This window comes from Paroedura picta, chromosome 16 (assembly GCF_049243985.1).
Source record: "Paroedura picta isolate Pp20150507F chromosome 16, Ppicta_v3.0, whole genome shotgun sequence".
Lineage (NCBI taxonomy): Eukaryota > Metazoa > Chordata > Lepidosauria > Squamata > Gekkonidae > Paroedura > Paroedura picta.
Genome location: NC_135384.1, coordinates 18,558,368 through 18,581,824, shown reverse-complemented (window position 1 = coordinate 18,581,824; position 23,457 = coordinate 18,558,368). Strand labels below are relative to the sequence as shown.

The 23,457-nt window shown below is 45.5% G+C and overlaps 1 protein-coding gene across 3 annotated transcripts in view; it reads left to right on the top strand.

The window, feature by feature from the left end:
- The window catches only part of FBXO47 (F-box protein 47), a 72,275-nt gene that overhangs the window by 33,627 nt on the left and 15,191 nt on the right, over positions 1–23,457 (top strand). For all 3 annotated transcript variants that reach the window (XM_077313869.1, XM_077313870.1, XM_077313868.1), the window contains 2 exons: positions 1,644–1,790; positions 22,557–22,699. In XM_077313869.1, coding sequence (XP_077169984.1) covers positions 1,644–1,790; positions 22,557–22,699 — 290 coding nt within the window. The remainder of the gene's footprint in view (positions 1–1,643; positions 1,791–22,556; positions 22,700–23,457) is intronic.

Sequence of the window (23,457 nt, the reverse complement as noted above, 5' to 3'; positions counted from 1 at the left end):
ATGTCTCTGCTGAGCTCCCTTCCCTATCATATTCCACTGCCTCAAAATCTGCAGGAATTTCCCAAGGGTAGCTTCATCCAGCTGCTTTACAGTTTCAAGTTTCTAATAACATTTTAATGGAATTTCCCAAATTGGAGTTGACTAGTCTAGTAAAGTGTGGGTTTCTATGGTTTTCTTACCATGCTACAGTAAACAGTGTTTAGAATAGGTTTGTATATCTTTGGGATGTAAAGCACACACTGACCAATTATGCACAGGGTGGAATGCTGGCAGCGACAGGGCTGTGGAGCTTGTTATGTCTGTGGGCATTTGGCCACTGATGCAAATGAGGGCTCCAGCCAGCCAAGGAACTAACCAATCAAAGGGACCTGATGGCTCTGCTAGAGCCAATCCGATTGCTCTGCTTAGGGCCCATTGGATTGCTCTGCTTAGGGCCAATCAGATTGCTTTGCTTAAGGGCCAGTCAGATTGCTCAGATTGCTCCGCTAGGGCCATTCGGATTGCTCTGCTTAGAGCCAATCAGAGGCAGCAGCTGGCTGCCTGAAAGGTATAAAAGTGCATGAGTTTGCCTGTTTTTCTCTGTTCAGTAGTTGTAGTCTGTTGCTGGAGTTGCTTAATAAAAAGAGCTGTTCTGAAGACTTAGAGTCTGTGATCACTGAACCTGCAGATTTAATAGGGCTTATCCCTGATTATGCCTGACGTTACTGCCACCCTGGGTGCCACCGAGCCCTGGCCCGACTCAGGCCCTCGGATGCCCCGCGGTAAGGGAACGTGGAGTCTTCCGCATTCCCTAAGATGCCATGGGTGCCATCGGGGCCCAGGGCAGGCCAGCCCTGTGCGTAATCGACTTATGGTGTCCCTGCAGGGATTCCACACACCCCTGCCAGCTCTGTGGAGCTGCAAAGCGGGACAGGGTGTTCCCCCGACCCCACCTAGGCCCTGCCCCCTTCTCCCCCCACCGCTGCCACTGCCACAAAGTGTACTCGGCACTTCCAGCCCCGTGTTTTTCCCGAGGGGCCATTACAGTGGGGCAGGTCGCATACCCCGGGGGAGCCCCTCTCCCATGCGTATGCAGGGAATGCTGGGGCATTCCACCCCACCATAACGGCACAGCGGTAGCCCGACATGGCTGCCGCCATGTATAATGGGTCAATGTGATTAATAACCCCTGATGTCCAAGGGAGAAAGCAGATTACACAAACTTTTTTCTTCCTTGGGTAATGAAGACATTGCTTGACAGTTTTTCAATAGCTCACATGAAGAAAACTTGACTCACTCTCCCCAGTTTCACCTCAACCTCTCATTATGGCACGTCTCTGACCTCTTATACCTTTGATTCCTCTTGCAATAATTCTGGGTATCTTATAGCAGTGCTTCACACTATGGTACAGAGAAGTCTTGGCACTATGAAAGGTTTATTTCAGCATAAGGTATGAAAGGCCACAAATCCTCACAAATGAATTCCTTCCTGTCAGTTTTGTAGGGAAACTGACAAAATCACCTCTCCCAAGCAGTGAGGCCCTGTCCCTTGAACCTATGGGAGGTGCTAACACAATTTTCTCTTGTGTTTTAGGGAGTGGGAAGGAGGTAATGTTAATTTTTCTCTCCTTTCATCTGTGGTCCTTCTGTTTCATGTAATTCAGGGCATATAGTTTGGCAGAAAATGACTGAAGGTCCAACTGATGAGACCAGTTTAAAGGGGCTAGCAGATGCTATTAAATTACTTTATGACCTGGAAGCAAAAGAGTGGACAGCTGATGATGTCATCAGTCTAGTGGATGAACTGGCAGGTATAGCCTCTCTTTCACAAATTTAGTAATGTTCAATGTTCAATATTTTTACAATCAATATCAGTTAATTTTCACTCTAATCAAACTTTTAATTGGTTTTAAAATCTGACCTTCCTCACTATTCATTATTTGTAACTGCTAATTCTATTGATTTATCGTGGGACTCACGCCTGACAGTCACTTTCCCCATTATATTGAGATTTACGTTTGAAAAACTCATGAAGGCTTGATTCTCCTTCCTCATAAATTTTCCCAGCACTATTCCACATCACATTTATGAAGAAGTGAGCATGACTCAGAAAAACTCATATTGAAATAAATGTACTTAGTTCTTACGGAGTCAAGAATCTTTAACCAGTCCTATTAAATAAAAGAGTAAGGCCACCTGGGGAGGAGTTAGGGCGGACCCTGTTCAGGATAAAAACTCAGAAGCGGTTCCTGATTGGGCCCTCCGAGTGTTCATCCAGAGGCAAGCAGCCAATGGGGAGGCGGGCAAAGTGGCTCCAGCCAGCCAAGGAACTGAGAGCCTGTTTGGTGTAGTGGTTAGGAGTGCGGACTTCTAATCTGGCATGCCGGGTTCCATTCTGCGCTCCCCCACATGCAACCAACTGGGTGACCTTGGGCTCGCCATGGCACGGATAAAACTGTTCTTACCGAGCAGTGATATCAGGGCTCTCTCAGCCTCACCCACCCCACAGGGTGTCTGTTGTGGGGAGAGGAATGGGAAAGCGACTGTAAGCCGCTTTGAGCCTCCTTCGGGTAGGGAAAAGCGGCATATAAGAACCAACTCTTCTTCTTCTTCTTCTATTGGCCCCTCACCAGGACAGACCAAAATTCCATTCACCCAGCCCAGTCTGGCTGCCACTCTGCTCCTGACCACCGCAGGGAGAGGAGGTCAGTAGGACTTCCAAGGGGGATGAGAACAGAGGCTTGGACAGGCTGCGCCAGCCCTTTTCGCCCCAAGGCTGTCCTAACTGCCATGCCCAACTGTAAATTGCCTCAGAACCCTGACAGAGCTGGCAGGAGGCTGCAGAGTGCTCCCCCTCCCCCCTTCAGGCCTGCTGTGAAGGAACCTCTGACAGGCCCTGACTGAGGGGAGGAGGGCTTTCCAAGAGCAACGCAGGGGAGTCTTAGGGGCTTTCCTTTTGAGGGGGGGGACTTACCCCCTCTGCCAAACAGTTGCCTGACAGGGAGGCCCAGAAAAGCCCCTTCTCACTTAAAATGCTGCTCTGGCCAGGGGTTAGACACAGCCAAGCCATGTGTCTTTCTTCTTTGCAACTCTCTGCAGATTTGAGGCCACTGCACAGCATTATTCTGCAGAGGAAACTGGCTCTTTTGTCTCCTGTGTCATCTGCACAACAACCCTGTGCAGTAGGCCTCAAGTCTTTCAATTCAACAACAACCTGTGTGGGAAGCCTTAAATGTTTCTTCTTTACGACAACTCTGTCCAAAGTAGCCCTTTCTGTCTGGGGAGCTGATCTTTATACTCTGCAAGTGAGCAGGAAGATCTAAATAAATATTTATGGCCTGAAACTAAATAGAGAACAAGTAAATGTCTGGAGACACATCGAAACTGAAATAGTAACTGGCAAATAACCTTGGCCTGGCAAATAAAAAAAAACAGTATAAAAAACCTTACTAGGGTCAAGACTGCTGTGCACAGACAGTCTTCCTCTTAAGGTTGCCAGCTTCCCTGTGAGGCTCGCTACCCTACCTCCCTCATGGGGAGTCTGCTATGGGGAGAGAAGGGGAAGACGATTGGAAAATGCTTTGAGACACCTGAGGCCTGCTGGGTCACTGCGGCCCATTCCCAGTTCTCTCAGATCTCTCACAACCCCACATACCTCACAGGTTGACTATTGTGGAGAGACGAATGGAAAAGGTGTTTGTAAACCGCTTTGAGACTCCTTTGGGTAGTAAGCAATAGGGTACAACAATCCGTTCTTCTAAGGAGCAACCATGAAAGAAGCATGTGGACACATAACATTTTACCAACAGTGAAAATATGGGAGACAGAAGGAACAGGGTGGACACCTGTGTACTGTGACTACTCCATGTGTATTAGGGCAGAGGGACATTTCGGTGAATGTTCCCTAATTCACACAAGAAGGGAAATGACGCAGAACTGGGGGGAATTGGTTGCCATGTAATCTTCCCCTAAGAAGAGTCTCCAGTCTGATTTTCCCTTCACATATCTGAGGACATGGCTCTGGAAAGCCCCTCTGTAACCACTATGCCACAATTCCCAAAGGTCAGTCCTCTCCCACACTCAACGAACTTTCCATACCACAGGTTCTTGACACCCATATCTCCACACCCATACCCTCATTTGCCACCATGCCACCACAACCTCCCACACACATTCAACCCCATGCCCTTACAGCCTGGACAACTCCTCCCCTTCCTCTTCCCACTGCCAAGCTCTAGCACCTGTTGTATTCTTGGAGACAACGGGCTTTGCCCCTAGTATAAGCAATAAAATGCTAGCCAGCTGATATACCATCAGCAAAGCAATAGAATTTCTCATAATCCAAATGGTAGCTTAGTTTTCTTTTTTTAAAGTCTGCTGACTAAAATTTGTATATTGGGAGGGAAGGCAACATGGTATAGCCAGATTTTGTCAGGTCCTGGCAGCTATGCAAGGTCAGTACTTAGAGGGGAGACCTCCAAGGAAGACTCTGCAAAGAAATGCAACAGCAAACCACCTGTTTTTCACTTTCATTGAAAGCCCTTTGCTGGGGTCTCCATGAGTTGACTGAGACTTGATGGCACTTTACATACACAAAATTTACTATGTTTAAACTCTATACGTTTGCAGAAAAATACCTTATTGTTTGTTTTAAACGAGGAGTGTATAAATATGCAAAACAGTAAAAACAACACCAGCACAGTCATGGGAGGTGGGGGTAGGGTTGCCAACCTCCAGGTGGGACCTGGGGATTTATTGGAATTATCACAGATCGAGATAATGTATCCATATTCCTCACAATTTATTTTATTTGTGATAATGTGACTGTAAGGTGATGGAAATGTAATGAAATTTTGAGTTTAACTCCCTGGTCTTGGGAGGAGATAGTTGCCATCCCGCAATTCCCTTGCAGGAATGTTTCACACTTGTAGGGAGACAGATGGGGCCAGCAGCAAATGGTGGGGTGGGGGCCTTTGATCACTGACATAGACAGTTTTATTTCTCCTATGTTTTTGTGAACTACAACTGAATTCCAGGGGATTGACTGGCTGTTTTGGCAAACAATTAACATATGGCTGTAGTGGTTAGGAGTCTGCTAATTTTTGCCATAGGCGCTGCCTGTCTATAGAATCAAAAGCTGCGGCCAAGTCAACAAATGCAACGTACAACACTTTCTTAGGGCCGTTTATCCCTGAATAGACCAGGTCCTGAAGTATCTGACATTGGTCAATAGTACTAAAGCCCTTTCTGAATCCAGCTTGATGTGGGTATAAAATATGATTTTCATCTGCCCATTCCTCCAGCTTAATCAGTAAGTACTTACTGTACAGTTTTGCTGCTATGTCCAACAAACTAATAGGCCTATAGTTATTTGGAGCTGATTTGTCCCCTTTTTTGTAAATGGGCACAACAATGCTAAGTTTCCATCCAGGGGGGATTTGGCCTGTATTGTTAATTTGCGAGAAGGTTTTTGCTAATATAGGAGACCACCATGATGGAAAGGCTTTATAAAGATCTGTAGGGATCAGATCTTCCCCTGGGGACTTACCAGATGTCAATGAGGAGATCAGGCCTTTGATTTCAGCCTCTGAAACTGTGGGCCAAACTGGGAGATCTGTTAGATCAGGAGGGATATGTTGTAAATGTGACATGGCTGTTGGGGGTGAAGCCAAATGGGCTCCAAAGACCTTGCTAAAATGCAGGGCCCAATCTTTAGCTGGTATTTGAGCCTCCAGATGATGGGACCAGGTGTTTAAACTATTGGAGACTAGTGCCCAAAAGCGTGAGTCATTTTTCTCAGAAACCGCCCGATCTAATTCTTTCCATAAGGATTTGGCATGTTCGAGCTTTTTTTGTTTAATTAATTTTTTGTATTGTGATCTTAAATACAAAAGTTGGGGCATCCAGAACTCATTAGTATTTCTCCTTGCTTTCCTCATGGTGTGGGTTATATATTTTTTGAGAGTTTTACACTCTTGGTCAAACCAACCATTATTTGAATATGGTGAAAGTTTGATTGGTCTGTTATTAACAAGAAACGGCTTTAGGAGAGTAGTAATAGCTTCCCAGATTTGGATAGCATCATTATCTGACTGAAGGATAGCATGCCTCAAAGATTCTGTTTCTGGGTTTGCAAAAAATTGGGAGAATTTGGATTGAAGCTGGTCAGACCATTTGAGTCTCCTAGAACATGGTAAACCTGCTAATTCAGAAACTGGTTTCAAGATTTTACTGCCAGTAGTTTTAAGTGTTAGTCTCAGTGGGTAGTGGTCACTTAACAAGCTATCAACAACCTCAAACTTGGCTACAAACAAATTGGAATAATTAATAACAAAAAGATTACATTTTTGTACTAGCTAATTGGTTGAATTTTTCTAGTTTAGATTATTCCATTCAGCCAGCCCTCTTTTTTACACCATCCAGGTTGGGCAGACATGTTTCCAGGTTGTTCACCATCCAGGTTAGGCAGAGGTGCCATTGAAGGGCTGTCCCCCAAATTTTGGCGTTGGTACGGTGGTGAGCTAGAAGCTCATGGACGACAGTGCTGAATGTTACTAAAAGGTAATAATACAAGCAATGCCTCAGTCCAACTGGTGATGGATGTAATCTGTCAGAGTGACTAGCGCACTTTCTACCAAATAGCCAGGCCAGAACTCTGAATGGGATGGGGCAGGGATTGAAGCTTCTTCCAGGAATGCTGATATTTGGTCTGCGACAGCCCTTTCAACCATTTTTTCCAGGAACACTAGATGCAAAACTGGTCAGTTGTTGGGTTCTCACAGATCCAGAGATTATTTTTTCAGCAGCGGGCGAACCACTGCCTCTTTTAAGCCCTTCCAGGAATTTTCCCATTTCAAGAGAAAGGTTGATTGTCTCCCGGAGAGGGCCCCTTATTTTTATATCTGGTGTTTTTATTAGCCATGATGGGCAGGGGTCTAGTGGGCATGTGGTTGGTTTTGATGCTGTAAGCATCAGTCTGAAGTTACTCAGTGTTCTCTCAAAAGGGGCCTCTAGTTCACTTTCTGTGTCTCAGGTTGAAGAGAGGTCGCAGCAGAGTGCTGAGATTTTGTCTACAAAATAACTCGCAAATGCCTGACAGCTGATATCCAATTGGCTATTCTTTTGTTGCTCTTCCTCTAGGGCCAGCTTGGTGTAATGGTTAGGAGTGCTGACTTCTAATCGGGTGAGCCGGGTTTGATTCCATACTCCACCACATGCAGCCAGCTGGGTGACCTTGGGCTCCCCACAGCACTGATAACGCTGTTCTGACTGAACAGTAATATCAGGGCTCTCTCAGGCTCACCTATCTCACAGGGTGTTGGTTGTGGGGAGTGGAAAGGGAAGGCGATTGTAAGCTGCTTTGAGACTCCTTTGGGTTGAGAAAAGTGGCATATAAGAACCAACCAACTATTCTTCCTCTTCCTCTTCCGCCTCCTCCTCCCCCTCAAGTAAAAGTTGCATTTCACTGACTTCAGCACCATCTCATAGGCTTTAATCTGCATTCTATAAGATGTTATTGAGGCTTCATTGCGAATCTTCTTCCAAACTAGTTTTAGTCGTCTCAGTTCCTGTTTCTTCTTGCGAAGCTCCTCAATGGACCAAGGTGCTCGCTTGACACAGGGGCAGAAAGGATGTTGGGGAGCTATCTCATCAATGGCAGCCAGCATTTTGTCATGCCAGTCACTGTCCAGACCATATAGAGAAGTGCTGGAAGCCATTGGGTACCACAGAGGATTTAGGGATCCAATTGGATCCATAAGTCTCCATGGACAACCAAAAATCCTCTTGGCTTCCAACTGAGGAGTGGTAGCCTAAGCTGAGCCTTCAGGGTGTAGTGGTCTGACCATGGCACGACATTTGCTGTGACCAGATCCATATTCAAACCTGCACTGAAAATTAGGTCCCAGGGTGTGGCCTGCCTGATGGGTAGGGCCCAAAAATATTTTGAGAGCCCGAGTGTTGCCGTGAATGGCACCAGGTACAACCCATTTCTAGAGGACGGTAGCTCGGAATGGATGTTAAAGTCCCCCAGATTGTAGTGTCCAGGCCACCAACGCCTTCAGCAGGGCTGGAAAGGCATCTGGAGGTGAATTGGGCACATGGTACACCAGCCAGATGGCCACACTCTCAATTGATCCTCACCCAAGGCTTGAAGAAGAAATACTCTTGAATTAGGATTGCTAGCCCTCCTCCCCATCCTGCAGTCTGAGACTGATGGAGGACAGAGAACCCTGAAGGGACTAGGTCTTTAAGGGTAACTGTTTCACCCTTCCTGACACAGGTTTCCATCACACACGCCAGATCCACTCTATGTTCTGCAAAGTAAGTTTGTAGGGTAGAGGATTTGTTGTTTATTGACCTGGTGTTGTACAGCATCAGTGTCAGAGGCTGGTTATTCAACTTTGTCTCCACACTAGTATTCTGAGAAATGGGATGGAGGTTGGAAGGGACCTCAAATCTACAGATCACTACCCATTTGTGATGGTCCATGTGGGAACGAATGACATGTCCCTGAATACCATCGCTCCTATTAAAAAAGACTATCAAGATCTGGGGAGGAAGCTCAAGCAAACGGGGGCACAAGTGGTATTCTCTTCAATCTTGCCTGTCAAGGGAAGAGGAATGCGTCGGGAGAGGAAGATAATGGAGGTGAATCACTGGCTGCGTAGTTGGTGCCGGCAGGAGAGATTTGGTTTCTGGGACCATGGGATAGGCTTTCTTGAGGAAGGCCTACTAGCACCTGATGGACTGCACTTATCGAAACTGGGGAAGAATGTGTTTGGCAGGAACCTGGGGAGATTCATCAGGAGAGCTTTAAACTAAAGCCACTAGGGGAAGGAGACGATCAACATAGGGAGTGTATGGAAGGAAAACTATCGGAGGCAGCCCAACCGGCAAGGCCAGCTCATAGGGAACCAAAAGTAAAAGGATTCAGATGTCTTTATACTAACGCCCAAAGCATGGGCAATAAAAAGGAAGAGCTGGAACTTCTCATGCTGATGGAAAGGTATGATCTAGTAGGCATCACAGAAACTTGGTGGAATGATTCTCATGACTGGAATGTAATGGTGGATGGATATGAACTGTTCAGAAAAAACAGAATAGATCGAAGAGGTGGAGGAGTGGCACTGTATGTGAGGAAAGGGCTTACCTGTCAGGAAATTCTAGTGAAGGAGAGCATATCTACAGTGGAAAGCATCTGGGTGAAAATAAGCAAGGGGAAAACAAACAGTGTGGTGGTTGGTGTCTGCTACCGACCGCCTGACCAACGAGAGGATGTGGATGCTGCACTTTGTGAGCAGCTGGAGAAAATATCCAAACGGCAGGACCTTGTCATCATGGGTGACTTCAATTTCCCAGATGTGTGCTGGGAAACAAACTCTGCGAAGCGTCCTCAGTCATGCAAGTTTCTGACCTGCCTGGCTGACAATTTCATTTATCAAATGGTAGATGAACCCACAAGAGGTTCAGCCATACTGGACTTAATACTGACCAACAGGCAAGAGTTGGTGGATGAGGTGAAGGAGGTGGGGACCATAGGGGAAAGTGACCATGTCCTCATAGAATTCCTTTTGAGATGGGGAGCCAAGGAAGCTTGTAGCCAGACGCGGATGTTGGATTTTCGTAGGGCAAACTTTAATAAACTCAGAGACATGATGAGTGTCATACCATGGACGAGAATGCTGGAAGGGAAGGGAGCATGTGAAGGGTGGGCGCTACTCAAACAAGAGCTATTGCATGCTCAATCAATGACTATCCCAGAAATACGAAAACACTGCAGGAGCTCTAAGAAGCCTATTTGGATGAACAGAGAACTTCAAGAGGAACTAAGAAAGAAAAGGAAAATGTTCAGGAAATGGAGGGAAGGACAGAGCTCTAAAGAAGAGTACCTACAGGTTACTAGGCACTGTAGATCAATCATCAGAAAGGCCAAAGCTGAGAGTGAGCTAAGATTGGCCAGGGAAGCCCACTGTAACAAGAAAAGATTTTTCAGTTATGTGAGGAGCAAACGTAAAGTAAAGGAGGCAATAGGCCCGCTGTTGGGTGCGGATGGACAAACTCTAACGGAAGATGCAGAGAAAGCAGAAAGGCTTAGTGCCTATTTTACATCTGTTTTTTCCCACAGGTCAAAGTGTTTAGGCACATCTAGAGATGGCTGTAGCCAAAGGATAGTCTCTGGGTGGCAGGTTAACATGGATAGAGAGGTTGTCGAGAGGCATTTAGCTGCACTGGATGAGTTCAAATCCCCTGGTCCAGATGAAATGCACCCGAGAGTACTCAAAGAACTTTCCAGAGAACTTGCACAGCCCATCATCTTCGGAACCTCTTTAAGGACTGGAGATGTCCCGGAGGACTGGAAAAGAGCAAACGTTATTCCGATCTTCAAAAAAGGGAGGAAGGATGACCCGGGAAACTACAGACCAGTGAGTCTGACCTCTGTTGTGGGGAAGATAATGGAGCAGATATTAAAGGGAGCGATCTGCAAACATCTGAAGGACAATTTGGTGATCCAAGGAAGTCAGCATGGATTTGTCTCCAACAGGTCCTGCCAGACCAACCTAGTTTCCTTTTTTGACCAAGTAACAGGTTTGCTGGATCGGGGAAATTTGGTTGATGTCATTTACTTGGATTTTAGTAAAGCTTTTGACAAGGTTCCCCATGATGTTCTGATGGATAAGTTGAAGGACTGCAATCTGGATTTTCAGATCGTTAGGTGGATAGGGAATTGGTTAGAGAACCGCACTCAAAGAGTTGTTGTCAATGGTGTTTCATCAGACTGGAGAGAGGTGAGTAGCGGGGTACCTCAGGGTTCGGTGCTCGGCCCGGTACTTTTTAACATATTTATTAATGATCTAGATGAGGGGGTGGAGGGACTACTCATCAAGTTTGCAGATGACACCAAATTGGGAGGACTGGCAAATACTACGGAAGATAGAGACAGAGTTCAACGAGATCTGAACACAATGGAAAAATGGGCAAATGAGAACAAGATGCAATTTAATAAAGATAAGTGTAAAGTTCTGCATCTGGGTCAGAAAAATGAAAAGCATGCCTACTGGATGGGGGATACGCTTCTAGGTAGCACTGTGTGTGAACGAGACCTTGGGGTACTTGTGGATTGTAAACTAAACATGAGCAGGCAGTGTGATGCAGCGGTAAAAAAGGCAAATGCCATTTTGGGCTGTATCAACAGAGGCATCACATCAAAATCACAAGATGTCATAGTCCCATTGTATACGGCACTGGTCAGACCACACCTGGAGTACTGTGTGCAGTTCTGGAGGCCTCACTTCAAGAAGGACGTCGATAAAATTGAAAGGGTACAGAGGAGAGCGACGAAGATGATCTGGGGCCAGGGGACCAAGCCCTATGAAGATAGGTTGAGGGGAATGTTCAGCCTGGAGAAAAGGAGGTTGAGAGGGGACATGATAGCCCTCTTTAAGTATTTGAAAGGTTGTCACTTGGAGGAGGGCAGGATGCTGTTTCTGCTGGCTGCAAAGGAAAGGACATGCAGTAATGGGTTTAAACTTCAAGTACAACGATATAGGCTAGATATCAGGAAAAAGTTTTTCACAGTCATAGTAGTTCAGCAGTGGAATAGGCTGCCTAGGGAGGTGGTGAGCTCCCCCTCACTGGCAATCTTCAAGCAAAGGTTGGATACACACTTTTCTTGGATGCTTTAGGATGCTTAGGGCTAATCCTGCGTTGAGCAGGGGGTTGGACTAGATGGCCTGTATGGCCCCTTCCAACTCTATGGTTCTATGATTCTATGATTCTATGATTGTATTCAAGGTCCCTTATCTTGTCCCACCTCCTCCCACCACTGTCTCTGCCCTATTTACCTTATTATTGGGATCCTTGTCGGGTTTCCTGTTGTTCTTCCCTTGGTTCCTCTTGGTGTGAGACAGCCATGTTTGGTAGTTGGGTTTGCTTTGACCATTCTATCTCTCTGTGGGTTCCTGTTGGTTCTATTCAAGTTATATTGGTTTCCTCTGTTCAGCTAGGGTTTCCCTCAAACTCTGGTTCTGTTTGGTGAGAAGACTTCTGATTTCTGTTTGGTGGTGGTGTGTCTCTGGAGGGATACCCCGATTGCTGCTTATGGCATTTCAGGGCTGCCCATTCCAGTTGTTAGTTACATGTAGAATGTGATCTGTTGTGTGGTGTTTGGTTCTGGATGGTGGACCCAATCACAAGTTGTGGCATCTCAGGATTGTCCAGTCTAGGTGTGTGTTGTGTATTAAGTCTGGTTAAGTGTTAGATCATATTGTATGTAAGGAGATGGATCTCAGTTGGGTTGATTGGATGTAGTTGATTTCATTTATGTATGCATGTCTTGATCACTGGTCCTTTGAGAGGAAGTTCACGCTAGGTCGTGTCTGGTCTATTTCTAGCTTTGCTAACACCATGGGGAGGAGACAAAAGGGTGGGAAGGCATAGGAATGGGTTGCATCCCATCTCACTAGAAAGGCATCCCCTTTTGAGTTTTGGCCTATGTCCAATACACTTCGCATTGAATTGTGAAGCGAAGAGATCTATCTCTGGATAACCCTATAGTTGGAATATGGGCAGCAGGTACTTTGAAGTGAGAGTCCATTCCTGAGACTTGGAGGGGTCTCTGCTTAATGCAACTGCCGTATGCTTGCCTGCCCTACAATGTGAACTGTTGACAGTGTAATATAATTTTTTTAGGTCCGACTGCCAGATTCGCATCACCTCTGCTCAAAGTATGTAGGACTTTGTCCCGCCTTGTTTGTGGATATATTAGATGGCCAAGTACCCTTTTGCCTCTGATTATCACTGTAAAAGAGAAGGGCATATTTAATTGCATGGGGTTTCTGTATATTAACATGCAATTTAGACTCCACTGGTAACTAGATGCCCTTAGCTGTGTACTGAAAGCAGTAGGCTCACCAGCTCCATATAGAGGCATCTGTAAAGATTTGTATATCATTGACTCTAATGCCCAAATGGACCCCTTTAGAGAGCCGATCCCCATCCTACCACCAGACCAAGGATTTGGCAATCACCCTTGGGATGGTAAACCTCTTATGGGGAGAAGCGGTGTGGGGCATGCAACTGGACCGGAACCAAAATTGTAGTGGTTTAAGGTGCAATCTAGCATTGTATAAGACAACCATAGTGAACAACATGTGCCCTAGCAGTGTTTGAATGTCATGGACTGAGTGATGGCTGTATGAGGTAAACCTCCTAGCCAATCATCAGAAAGGCCAAAGCTGAGAGTGAGCTAAGATTGGCCAGGGAAGCTCATTGTAACAAGAAAAGATTTTTCAGTTATGTGAGGAGCAAACGTAAAGTAAAGGAGGCAATAGGCCCACTGTTGGGTGCGGATGGACAAACTCTAACGGAAGATGCAGAGAAAGCAGAAAGGCTTAGTGCCTATTTTACATCTGTTTTTTCCTACAGGTCAAAGGGATTAGGCACATCTAGAGATGGCCGTAGCCAAAGGATAGTGTCTGGGTGGCAGGTTAACATGGATAGAGAAGTTGTCGAGAGGCATTTAGCTGCACTGGATGAGTTCAAATCCCCTGGTCCGGATGAAATGCACCCAAGAGTACTCAAAGAACTTTCCAGAGAACTTGCACAGCCCTTGTCCATCATCTTCGGAACCTCTTTAAGGACTGGAGATGTCCCGGAGGACTGGAAGAGAGGAAACGTTATTCTGATCTTCAAAAAAGGGAGGAAGGATGACCCGGGAAACTATAGACCAGTGAGTCTGACCTCTGTTGTGGGGAAGATAATGGAGCAGATATTAAAGGGAGCAATCTGCAAACATTTGGAGGACAATTTGGTGATCCAAGGAAGTCAGCATGGATTTGTCTCCAACAGGTCCTGCCAGACCAACCTGGTTTCCTTTTTTGACCAAGTAACAGGTTTGCTGGATCGTGGAAATTTGGTTGATGTCATTTACTTGGATTTTAGTAAAGCTTTTGACAAGGTTCCCCATGATGTTCTGATGGATAAGTTGAAGGACCGCAATCTGGATTTTCAGATAGTCAGGTGGATAGGGAATTGGTTAGAGAACCGCACTCAAAGAGTTGTTGTCAATGGTGTTTAATCAGACTGGAGAGAGGTGAGTAGCGGGGTACCTCAGGGCTCAGTGCTCGGCCCGGTACTTTTTAACATATTTATTAATGATCTAGATGAGGGGGTGGAGGGACTACTCATCAGGTTTGCAGATTACACCAAATTGGGAGGACTGGCAAATACTCCGGAAGACAGAGACAGAATTCAACGAGATCTGAACACAATGGGAAAATGGGCAAATGAGAACAAGATGCAATTTAATAAAGATAAGTGTAAAGTTCTGCATCTGGGTGAGAAAAATGAAAAGCATGCCTACTGGATGGGGGATACACTTCTAGGTAACGCTGTGTGTGAACGAGACCTTGGGGTAATTGTGGATTGTAAGCGAAACATGAGCAGGCAGTGTGATGCAGCGGTAAAAAAGGCATATGCCATTTTTGCTGTATCAACGGGGGCATCACATCAAAATCACAAGATGTCATAGTCCCATTGTATACGGCACGGGTCAGACCACACCTGGAGTACTGTGTGCAGTTCTGGAGACCTCACTTCAAGAAGGACGTAAATAAAATTGAAAGGGTACAAAGGAGAGCGACGAAGATGATCTGGGGCCAAGGGACCAAGCCCTATGAAGATAGGTTGAGGGACTTGGGAATGTTCAGCCTGGAGAAAAGGAGGTTGAGAGGGGACATGATAGCCCTCTTTAAGTATTTGAAAGGTTGTCACTTGGAGGAGGGCAGGATGCTGTTTCTGTTGGCTGCAGAGGAGAGGACACGCAGTAATGGGTTTAAACTACAAGTACAACGATATAGGCTAGATATCAGGAAAAAAATTTTCACTGTCAGAGAAGTTCAGCAGTGGAATAGGCTGCCTAAGGAGGTGGTGAACTCCCCCTCACTGGCAGTCTTCAAGCAAAGGTTGGATACACACTTTTCTTGGATGCTTTAGGATGGTTAGGGCTGATCCTGCGTTGAGCAGGGGGTTGGACTAGATGGCCTATATGGCCCCTGCCAACTGATTCTATGGTTCTATGATTCTATTGTATCCATGTGGCGTTTGTCTCTATCTGAAGGCATAGACAGCTGGTCTGACTTACCCTTCACCAAAAGAACGGCTGAAAAGCCAGAGGTCAGCTTTCAGTGTTTTTAGAGGTACATGCACACCTCCTGCTGCACTCTATACAGAAATTCATACCTCTTAATCACAGAACAGAGGCTGGCTGTTACCAGTTTTTTAAACAATTTAACTGATTTTCCAAATAAAGGGGAGGACTATTGGCCCCATATTAGGGGCATAAAAGGTAAAGGTATAGGTATCCCCTGTGCAAGCACCGAGTCATGTCTGACCCTTGGGGTGACGCCCTCCAGCGTTTTCATGGCAGACTCAATACGGGGTGGTTTGCCAGTGCCTTCCCCAGTCATTACCATTTTACCCCCCCAGCAAGCTGGGTACTCATTTTACCGACCTCGGAAGGATGGAAGGCTGAGTCAACCTTGAGCCGGCTGCTGGGATTGAACTCCCAGCCTCATGGGCAAAGCTTTCAGACGGCTGCCTTACCACTCTGCGCCACAAGAGGCTCTTATTAGGGGCATAGACTTCTTCTATTAAGAGGTCTTCTTACTTTTCCAGACTGCCACTATATTTCAATTTTAAAGCATTAGCCATCCTGACCAACTGATCAGTGTAATTCTAATATCCTCTGGAGGGGAGTAGCCTCCTGGTTCCCCAACATTTTCAGGATGCGGCAGCAAGGGAACAGACACCTCATCACCAGACAGATAGTCCTTGTCAATATAGTCTGTAGCCCAATCATGCGATTTGCTGTCATACCGATGTTGAGGTTGACTGCTCAATGATGTGGCCTCCCTCAACAGCGATGGGACCTTTGACCCTGATGGGAATCCCGGCTGTGATGGAGCTCTCGACCCTGATGTGGGTCTAGATGCTGAGCGATCCTGCAATGCCAAGTGCTTTCTCAACACCAAGCAGTTACTTGATGCTGAGTGGTCTCTCAGTGCCAGGTGGCCTCCTGATGACAATGAGCGATTTCTCGACACTGAGAGGTTCCTTGACGCCATAGCAATTGTCATCAAGCAAGTTTTCGACTGCAATGGTTAGATGGGTCAATAACACTAAGGGGGCACCCCTGCCCCACTTCTTTCACGATGTCGGCACCATCATGGGGAACCACGGCTGGGTATCTGATGTCATGGACAATACAGAAGAATGCCTCATCAACCCTGGACTGGTTGACGAGGCATCAAAACCTTGTTGTCAGATTTGGATAGCAGCATGTTATGCTGTCAAAGATGAGATTGGGAGCAAGTTGGCAATGATGGCGAGGTGAGGCAACTGGCATGTGTGGAGAATATTGAAGCGCTTCTTCCTCCACCTGTGCGAGTTCCCGGGCGGTGAGCCCAACAGTGGAGAGGGGGGTTCCATCATCACTTCAATCTTCTTTGACAGCATGGGACTCGGCGACGAGGAAATGGAATGCCTTGAAGCATCCATGTGCACCAATGTGTTTAAAAATTTCCAAAGATGGAGAACCCACCACCTCCCGAGGAAGCCTGTTCCACTGAGAAACTGCTCTAACTGTCAAGAACTTCTTCTGGATGTTTAGATGGAATTTCTTTTGAATTAATTGGACAGAACATAAGTCAATGGGAACAACAAGATGCAACAAGCCTCAATATGAGACCCCCTTAAGAAGCTTGGGGAACGGAAATAAGACACAGTGGTTGAAATTCTTTTCCTCCTTTTTCCTTTTTTCCGTAGCCATATAGGCAATATAACTAGTTAAGAAGTTAATCTGGGGTCTAAGATCTTCTAAGTAAGCTGAATTTGTATTATCAAATCTAACTTCGTAGTGTCTACTAGCCCAAAATTAAAGCTTAATTAAAAGGAGACACTTAATGGAATGGGTTTATACTACCATGTAAGTGTGGGGTCTTAGATTTCCTATGTTAGCTGAATTTGAATTATTTAACATATCTCTGTAGTGACTCTTAGCTCAAACTTAAAGCATAAAGGAAGCACCTAACTGAGGAGGTGTAAATGTAACTAATGAAGACTTTATTTTACTAACTAATGAAGACTCTATTTTATCATTTTTGGTATCAATAATGTACACCTATATAACTTAACAACCTTAACAACCTATATATATATATTTTCCTTTTTCTTTCCGTACAACTAAGTAGGCTTTTATTTTTTCCTTTTTTCTTTTCCCTAATGGAAATGTGGATGGCTCTAAGACCACGCTAAGTATAAATTGTTTATGATTGCTAAAATTGTTAAAAACTATGCAAACAAATGTTGAAACAATGGTAACAAAGTAGACCTCTTTTTAAATGTGGTGGAAACGTGAAAAAGTTTATAAGCTTTGGGTCCATAATATTGTAGCCATGTGGAGTCTTATAATCTTAAATGAAGAGAAGAGGGTTTTCAAGAACAATGGGGCCCTTATCTGATTTACCTAAAAGGGGATTGAAACGGGGTATCAAGTGTATCAAACGAAGAGCATAATCCTTTTCTTTCTGTATCAATAATGTAGATTACTTGCATTGTATTATCTTTAAATATTTTAAAAGGGGATTGAAACGGGGAACTAAATGTATCAAATGAAGAGCATAACCTTTTTTCTTCTGTACTAACAATGTAGATTGCCTGTATTTCATTATCTTTAATCCTGGAAAATAAAAATAAAAATCTTATAAGAAAAAAATAAAAGAACTTCTTCTGGATGTTTAGATGGAATTTCTTTTAAATTAATTTCATCCCATTCGTGCTGGTCTGTCCCTCTGGGGCAAGAGAGAACAATTCTGGTCCATCCTCCATATGGCACCCTTTTAAATACTTGAAGATGGTTATCAGATCCCCTCTCAGTCGTCTCCTCTCTAGGCTAAACAGACCAAGCTCTCCCAAACTTTCTTCATATGTTTTGGTCTTCAAACCACGGGACTCTATGCAACATACCTTTAAGTCTGTGAAAATCAGCTTTCCTGAAGTCCAGTCTATATGTACGACTACGTAAAGGTTTTCTTTCCCACAATTGAAAATTCCAAAAGCACATGGTCACTGCTACCAAGTTTGCCCACTACTTCCACCTCATCTACCAGTTCTTCCCTATTGATGAGAATCAAGTCTAAAATAGCAGAGCCCCTGGTTCCCCTCTCTATTTTCTGGGAAATGAAACTGTCAGCAAGACAAATTAAGAATTTAACAGAGTTTGCATTTTTTGCAGAGTTGGTCTTCCAACAGATATCTGGGTAATTGAAGTCACCCATAACCACTGTCCCCCCCCCTCTTTGAAAATTGTGTAATTTGGTCTAGCAGTATCTTATTCAAGTCCTCTGACTGGCTGGGTGGTCTATAGCAGACACCCACAATAATACCACTCTCATTTCCTACTCCTTTTATATTTACCCAAATATAGTCAACTGAACTTTCATGCTCGGGTACCTGTATTTCTTCACAAGTATTAAGATTCCTGACATATATTGCTACACCTCCCCTCTTCTTTTCTTGTCTGTCCCTTCTGAATAGATTGTATCCCTCAATTTTAGTATTCCAATTGTGTATTCCAATTTTAGTATTCCTACCAAGTTTCTGTGATTCCTAACAGGTCATAGCCCCCTTCCTCTATTACGACTACTAGTTCCTCCTGCTAGTTTCCCATACTCTGTGCATTAGTGTAGAGACATCGTAGTCCATCCTTTGTGTGCCTCATGGTTTTGGTTTTTGAATTTCCTTGTAAGCTAGTAGTTCCCTTCTTATGTAACATTCCCTGTAGAACTGAGAACTTCAGATCTTGCCATCACACTGTTCTGAATTTACGTCTCACTCCCCCTTTGTGTTTAGTTTAAAGCCCTCTTCACCAGGTGTGCAAGGGTTCTCCCAAAAATACTTTTCCCGTCCCTTGTGAGGTGCACACCGTCTCCTGATAATAGCCCCTCATACTGACAGTTGACCATGATCCCGAAATCCAAACCGTTCCCGTCAACATCATTGACGTAGCCAGTCATTTACTTGCATAATTTTTCTCTCTCTTCCTATGCCTTGGCCACTTACAGGAAAGACTGATGAAAACACAGCCTGTGCTCCCAGGTCCTTAACCTTTTCCTCCAGATCCACAAAGTCTTTTTTAATATGTTCCACATTCTGTTGGGCAGTATTATTTGTTCCTACATGGATGAGAAGGAAGGGGTAATGATCTGTAGGCTTGATGAGCCTGTCCAGTCATTCTGTCACATTCTTGATGTGTGCACCAGGTAGGCAGCAAACCTCTCGAGACAACAAGTCTAGTCTACACACTTCGGCCTCTACACGTCTTAGCAAGGAATCCCCAATTACCAGTACCTGTTTCTTCATACCCTTGGGAGCAGAACTAAAATGAAGAAAAGTTGGAGGGAGTTGGTCTGTTTAGCCTGGAGAGGAGATGACTGAGAGGGGATTTGATAACCACCCGCAAGTATTTAAAACAGAGGATGGAGCAGAGTTGTTTTCTCTTGTCCTGCAGGGATGGACCAGAATCAACTGGATGAAATTAATTCAAAATAAATTTCATCTAAACATACAGAACTAGTTCCTGACAGTTAGAGTGGTTTCTCAGTGGAACAGGCTTTCTCGGGAAGTGGTGGATTCGCCATCTTTGGAAATTTTTAAACAGAGGTTGGATAGCCATCTGACGGAGGCTGATTCTGTGAAAGCTTAAGGGGGTGGCAGGTTACAGTGGATGAGCAATAGTTTTGTGAGTTCCTGCATAGTACAGGGGGTTTGACTAGATCAGTGATCCCCAACCCCAGTGCAGAGGTCCATGGTATTGGTCCATGGATCAGTCGGTACTGGGCCACAGCTCTGTCTAAGAAGTTAGGTGCTTTAGCCCACCAACGTTGACCAAACTTTGCAGAAGTCCAGGTCACAAAGCTCCCATTCTCCATTCCTGCTCTGACTAAGACTCCCCTCATCTCATGTCCAGGAGTGCCTTATTCCCAGGGCAGCCCACACAACTCCACGGCAACAATGTTCCTGCCCACTGCCTTCAGTGACCACGACGAAAAGAAACAGAGGCCAGCTTGCTCCCATATTCTTCTCATCCATTTGCCCAATCAGAGGAGCCATAGTGGCCGCCAGCTAAGCCCGCCCCTCCGGTGCCATCCAATGATGGCTCCTCTACTATAGGGGTAGTCAGCCTGTGGTCCTCCAGATGTCCATGGACTACAATTCCCATGAGTCCCTGCCAATGCTGGCAGGGGCTCATGGGAATTGTAGTCCATGGACATCTGGAGGATCACAGGTTGACTACCCCTGCTCTAGTAGACTTGTCAAGCGTTGACCGGTCCCCAGTGATAAAAAGGTTGGGGACCACTGAACTAGATGACCCATGAGGTCCCTTCCAACTCTATTATTCTATGATTAGGGGCAAAGCCTCCAAGAATACAACGGGCGCTAGAGCTTGGCAGTGGGAAGAGGAAGGGGAGGAGTTGTCCAGTCTGTAAGGGCATGGGGTTGAATGTGTGTGGGAGGTTGTGGTGGCATGGTGGCAAATGAGGGTATGGGTGTGGAGATATGGGTGTCAAGAACCTGGTGTGGAAAGTTCGTTGAGTGTGGGAGAGGACTGACCTTTGGGAATTGTGGCATAGTGGTTACAGAGGGGCTTTCCAGAGCCATGTCCTCAGATATGTGAAGGGAAAATCAGACTGGAGACTCTTCTTAGGGGAAGATTACATGGCAACCAATTCCCCCCAGTTCTGCGTCATTTCCCTTCTTGTGTGAATTAGGGAATATTCACCGAAATGTCCCTCTGCCCTAATACACATGGAGTAGTCACAGTACACAGGTGTCCACCCTGTTCCTTCTGTCTCCCATATTTTCACTGTTGGTAAAATGTTATGTGTCCACATGCTTCTTTCATGGTTGCTCCTTAGAAGAACGGATTTTTGTACCCCTTCTCTCCCCATAGCAGACTCCCCATGAGGGAGGTGGGGTAGAGAACCTCACAGGGAAGCTGGCAACCCTAAGAGGAAGACTGTCTGTGCACAGTAGTCTTGACCTTAGTAAGGTTTTTTATACTGTTTTTTTATTTGCCAGGCCAAGGTTATTTGCCAGTTACTATTTCAGTTACTATGTGTCTCCAGACATTTACTTGTTCTCTATTTAGTTTCAGGCCGTAAATATTTATTTAGATCTTCCTGCACTTTCCAGACTCACAGGACTGATGCTGGTCTGCCTGTCTGCGCCCCAGAATACAAACAGTTGCTGGTAAGGGCTGGCCATAACCCATAGGCCAGGAGGGACATTCCTGCACCACTCCCTACCAACTGCAGGCAAAAATGGCTCATTTGAAGGCTGGACTCTGAGGCATTGTACGATTTTGAAGTCCCACCTCCAAACCTCCAGGAATACTTCCAACCCAGGGGTAGCCAACCTACAGGTGTGGCCTGGAGAGCTCCTGGAATTACAGCTCACTTGCAGAGTATAAAGATCAGCTCCCCAGGCAGAAAGGGCTACTTTGGATAGAGTTGTCGTAGAGAAGAAACATTTAAGGCTTCCCACACAGGTTGTTGTTGAATTGAAAGACTTGAGGCCTACTGCACAGGGTTGTTGTGCAGATGACACAGGAGACAAAAGAGCCAGTTTCCTCTGCAGAATAATGCTGTGCAGTGGCCTCAAATCTGCAGAGAGTTGCAAAGAAGAAAGACACATGGCTTGGCTGTGTCTAACCCCTGGCCAGAGCAGCATTTTAAGTGAGAAGGGGCTTTTCTGTGGCCTCCCTGTCAGGCAACTGTTTGGCAGAAGGGGTAAGTCCCCCCCCCTCAAAAGGAAAGCCCCTAAGGCTCCCCTGCGTTGCTCTTGGAAAGGCCTCCTCCCCTCAGTCAGGGCCTGTCAGAGGTTCCTTCGCAGCAGGCCTGAAGCGGGGAGGGGGAGCACTCTGCAGCCTCCTGCCAGCTCTGTCAGGGTTCTGAGGCAATTTACAGTTGGACATGGCAGTTAGACTCATAGAATCATAGAATCATAGAGTTGGAAGGGGCCATACAGGCCATCTAGTCCAACTAGTCCATCTAGTTAGGACAGCCTTGGGGCGAAAAGGGCTGGCGCAGCCTGTCCAAGCCTCTGTTCTCATCCCCCTTGGAAGCCCTACTGACCTCCTCTCCCTGTGGTGGTCAGGAGCAGACTGGCAGCTATACTGGGCTGGGTGAATGGAATTTTGGTCTGTCCTGGTGAGGGGCCAATAGGAAGGCACTTTGCGCGCCATTGGCTGCTTGGCCACTCACTTCGCGGCTCCTGATTGGGCCCTCTGAGTTTTTATCCTAGATAGGGTCCGCCCTAACTCCTCCCCAGGTGGCCTTACTCTTTTATTTAATAAGACCAGTTCAAGATTAATAGGACCAGTTAAAGATATGTTTTACTATTTTTTCACTGATGTTTTATGAGCTGCATTTGCAAAGGTAGTAAACCACTTTCACAATACATAATTAACACATATTACATTCTCACACACACAAAAATCTTTCCATTTTTTGTTATAGTAGTTCCCCAGGAATGGCTTCTGGAAAACAGTGCCAGGCTCCTTATCCTGTGTGGAAACAATATCTGCTTCACTTTTATGGCTAGCAAAGCTGTGAATGGCAGAGCCATTGAACTGGCAAGGCTGGTGGTTTTCCTGGCTTTGGTAAGTAGTAATAAACAATAAATTTCTTAGTAGCATCTTCTTCCTAGCAATGCAGAACAGAAATGTTGTTCTGTAATTATTTGCCATTACAGAACACAGTTTCTGAGGCTTTGATGCAAACCTTGAAGCAAAGTTACACCTTCGTAAGTCCTTTGAAATAATTGGACCTCTCGACTAGTATACCATGGCATATTGGTGTACTGTTGGTGCACCTGAGGTGCCCTGCAATGTGTTGGGATTTTTAAACTTTAATTTTTAAAAAAACTTCTTAATATGGGCAAGTTAACCCATCCTCCCTCAAAGTGTCCAATGATGTGCCTGGAGGGGGTGTGATAGGGAGAGGCCCCAAGCCATTCAAACATTTGCTGACCAAGACTCCAACCACTACATTGACCTTTGTGGTTGGTTGCAGCTGCAGTCAAGCAAGACCAAAACCTTCTTGGGGTTGGGAGGGACTGGGTGGTTGGAAATGGGTAGGTGGGTTGGAGGTGTCTTTGGGGATTTTTGTTTTGATTTTTGTTTCAACTCGGGTTGGCAGAGGGGCTTTTCATGGGTGGCAGGGAGAGGGGCCTCAGAGAACCTTTTTTCAGAGGTTTTTTTTTAAGGGTTTGGAGTTTACCAGGACTTGTGTTGTGAATTCTAAGTGACATGTTACTTCAGGGGTGTGTAGCAGAAAGTCTGGCGTAGAAAAATGAACAGTAAACACTTGCCATTTGCATATTTGTAATTTCATTTATCTACTCATACAATGTTGTCTC